The following is a 3,714-nucleotide window of genomic DNA, read 5'->3' on the forward strand; positions in this document are numbered from 1 at the left end:
GCTTATTTTGTGTAATTATAAAGAACAGTATTAAGAGGACAAAAAGGAAAATCTGAATGTTATCTGTAGATAATATTGGGTTCATATGAACTTCCTGGTTTGCTTTCATTATGTAAAAGTCCAAGCTGGGCACTGGTGGTTCACGCCTGTAATCCTAGCTACTCAGGAGGCTGAGATCTGAGGATCATGGTTCAAAGCCATCCCAGGCAGGAAAGTCCATGAGACTCTTATCTCCAATAAACCACCAGAAAACTGGAAGTGATGCTGTGGCCTAAGTAGTAGAGCACTAGCCTTGAGCTGAAGAGCTGAGGGACAGTGCCCAGGCCCAGAGTTCAAGCCCCATGACCAGGGGAGGGAGAGCGGAGAGTTCCCTGTCTTTTTATTGGTTTTGCTGGTCTCATATTTGCTAATCAAGTACTCTATCACTTGAACCATAGACCATAGTCCTATCCCTCTCCCCACCCTTTTTTTTTTTGGTGTCAGTCCTCGGGTTTAACTCAGCCCTTAGTTCCTAGGCACTATCTCTCTGCTTTTTTTCACAAGACTGGCATTCAACCACTTCAACCACTTGAACCACAGCCCTTCTTCCAGTTTTTTTGGTGGTTAATTGAAGAGTCTCCCAGCTTTGAAACTCAGTGCTGGTGGCTCAGGTCTGTAATCCTAGCTTCTCAGGAAGCTGAGATCTGAGGATTGAGGTTGAAAGCCAGCCTACGCAGGAAAGCCCATGAGATGCTTATCTCCAGTGCAGATGAGGCTCACTGGTCATATCATGTTCATGGTTGGTCAGGTAACAGTAGCACCACTCTCTTAAGGGCAGACACTACTCAGTGTCTCCAGGCTGACCTGTGAGCTCTCATCACAGCACAGACAGTCTCCCCGCAAACTTTCTGCTCGCCTCAACTTGGTTGCCTGGGACCTCCTGGCCAGCTGTGCCCATCCCTAGAGGTTCTCTGCCCTCTGCCTACATCCTGGTTTGCGGGTCCTTGAGCCCCATTTCACATCCCCTACTGTCAGCACCTTCCCCCAAACCTGGCAATCAGCCTGGCACATACATCCAAGGGCAACGGCTTCCCCAACGGGCTCCATGCTGTCTCTGAGGAGGCTCCCTGGGGATTGCAGCCAATGGTGCCCTATCTTGCCACAGCCCCTGGGCCTCCAGTGCACATCTGTGCTGACCCTTCCCACTGAGCCCCCTACCCTCCGCCCGCTGGGGTCGGGCCTGCTCCTGGCCCCGCCCTAGGCTCTCACTGGGTACTTGTGATGAGGGTGGCGTCTAGGGACCCCCAGCGCTCTGCATTTAAGGGCAACAGGGGTGGCTCAGCCCTGCACTGGATTGGATCCCAGCTGTGTGGCAGCATTGGCCGAATGACTGAGTGACACAGATACAGGGCAGACAGCAAGGGGAGCTGGATGACCACCACAGACCATCCAGACTCACCTGGTCCCCCACTTTGTGGGCAATGACGGTGGCCCCTTCTTCTAGTTCTGCACTGTTGAGTGGGCGGATCCGAAGTGCCACCTGTGGAGGGACAGGAGCAGCATGTCCGCAGGGGTCTCTCTGAGCCCACTCCCTCTTTCAACCCCAATACCAAGACCGTCAGCCCACACTGTCTCTCCCTCTCTGGTGGCCTTGAGCTCTTAGGCAGCAGGAAGGGCCCAGCCCTGAGTGTACCTGTGCTCTGCTCTCAAAGAACACGCGTGTGGTATTGATACCTCTCAGCAACAGCAACCCTTTCAGGAATATAATCACTGAACAGAGAGGTCAAGTAATCTGCCCAAGGCCACCAGGAAAGTCACGAGCACTTTTAAAGGGTTTCCCAAGAAGAATCCTACGCCTCTGTGCTATGCTCTCTGCCAAGCTTCTTTTTCCTAAGGGGGGCATTAGGCTCTGGGTTGGGACTGGACATAAGGCTTGGTAGGGGCTAAGGATACACCCCCACCCCCGTGTTGTCCCAGGTGCTAAGTTCCTGGAGAGGAACATTCAGAAGGCGGGAGGTGGGGGAGTGGGTATGTGGGGAGCGGGACATGGGAGAGCGGAGTGGGAACATAGTCTCATTATGGGGCTGAGAGTTGATGTGAGGGCGCTGGGTTTGGAGGCTGGGCAAGGTAGAAGCAGGGAGGGCCCAGGCCTCCACAGTAAGAAATTAGCAGAGGAACAGGCAGGAGGGACTCACCATGAGCTGCTGGTCCTTGGGCTCCATTGCTCTTAGGGTGGGGCTGCCCCTGGCTGGGGAGAGGCCAGCAGCCTGATGTGAGGGCATCCTGCTGGTCAGGCCTGGCCCCAGCTGCCCGTTAGGTTCGAGACGCAGAGACATCTCAGCCCCGCCCCGCCCCGGTGACGTCAGCTGAGTCCCCGAGGATGGGGCTGGGCCAATCCTCACTGGGGCCACAGAGCCTGCCGTTTGGAGCAGGGCCACGAAGGGCAGCCCCAATTCTATGTCCTTGAGACATGAGCCATAGGGCCCAGGAACCCTTGATAGAGCGTGCACCTAATACCACAGCCATCCTGCTCAACACCTGCCCTTTACCAGCTCTTCAATGGAGGCCCCTCCCCACAGCCCACCCTGGGTTCCACCTGGGCTGTCAGGGCAGACTCTGGGGCTTTGCTATCTGAGGGGATAGGCTGAGGTTGAAGCAATGGCAGCTATAAACACAATTTGCAGATGACTTTCAAGTTCCTGAGGAGCTAGGGTATTCAGTGCACCAAGCCTACCTGATCAAGGTGGGCAAGATGAGTTTACTGCCTAAATGCTGCACTCCTTTCTCCTGGACAGATAAGGTTCTCTGGAGTTGACCCCCTCTGATACCATGCCTCCTCAGACCAAGCACCTGGCTGCCTCCTGGCAAAGCTACTCCCAGCCTCTTTCTTGGTGTCAGGAGGCTGCAATCCCACCAGTGAGAAAGGAAGGTCACCCTCAGACACCCTCATGATTCTTCCATGGGCATCCCCCAAGAGCCCAGAAACTTGTGTGCAGGTATCAGTGCTTGACCACCCAGAGCAGATGAGGCCCTGGCCCAGGTCCACAGCGTAAGACAGCAAGCACCAAAGGTTTCCAAAATCCTTTTATTTACAAATCATGTAAACCAATTACAATGATGCTTCAAACAGTGGCAAGTTTGAAAGTTTAAAACCCGTTAAATGTGCTAAAAGTCTGCCCTTTCCTTCTCAGCCATAAAATGAGAACACTGTGTAGTTGAAAGAACGGGAATAAATCCTGAAGCTCTGGGTTGAGGGGTGGGGGTGAGCAGAAGACAAGTCAGTTCTACCAGGTGTCTCAAGAAACCCTTGGATCCAAGGATCATGCTGGAGGGCAAGCACAGTGCTGTGGACAAGGACTCTGTGGCATCCCAGAGGCCAGTACTCCTCTCCCGGGCCCCTGGCTGCAGATCCCCCATTTCCAACTGAGCTCCACAAGGCTGGGTAGAAAGCAGGAGACTACAGGAAAACCCAGGTGCAATTGCACGGCTGCCACTCTTCTCCACAGAAGTGCTAACGACAGAGGTCCACTGAGCTGAACTGCAAGTCTTTTCAAGGAAAATAAATGAGAAACTGGTGGGGACCCACTGGCCTAACTTGTGGCTGGAGAGGCAGGAGAGCCAGAGGCAGGCTATAGGCAGCAGGCTGGTGTGAATGACCTTACTGCTGAGGGGGCAGGCACCTGAGGCAAGGCCGCTATCTCCGTGTAAAGAGAGGAGAAAGACAGGTTTTTCATA

General features: G+C 53.9%; 1 protein-coding gene across 1 annotated transcript in view; it reads right to left on the minus strand.

Annotated features, from left to right (window-relative positions):
- The window catches only part of LOC122113868 (kinesin-like protein KIF19), a 29,824-nt gene extending 27,563 nt beyond the window's left edge, over positions 1-2,261 (minus strand). Inside the window, exons 1-2 of the mRNA XM_042686997.1 lie at positions 2,175-2,261; positions 1,439-1,519 (exon numbers count right to left, since the gene is read on the minus strand). Of these exons, the coding sequence (XP_042542931.1) occupies positions 1,439-1,519; positions 2,175-2,261 (168 nt within the window). The remainder of the gene's footprint in view (positions 1-1,438; positions 1,520-2,174) is intronic.
- Between the last annotated feature and the right edge of the window lie 1,453 nt (positions 2,262-3,714).

Source organism: Dipodomys spectabilis, unplaced genomic scaffold (genome assembly GCF_019054845.1).
Source record: "Dipodomys spectabilis isolate Male_0828 unplaced genomic scaffold, ASM1905484v1 ptg000098l, whole genome shotgun sequence".
NCBI classification, from domain to species: Eukaryota; Metazoa; Chordata; class Mammalia; order Rodentia; family Heteromyidae; genus Dipodomys; species Dipodomys spectabilis.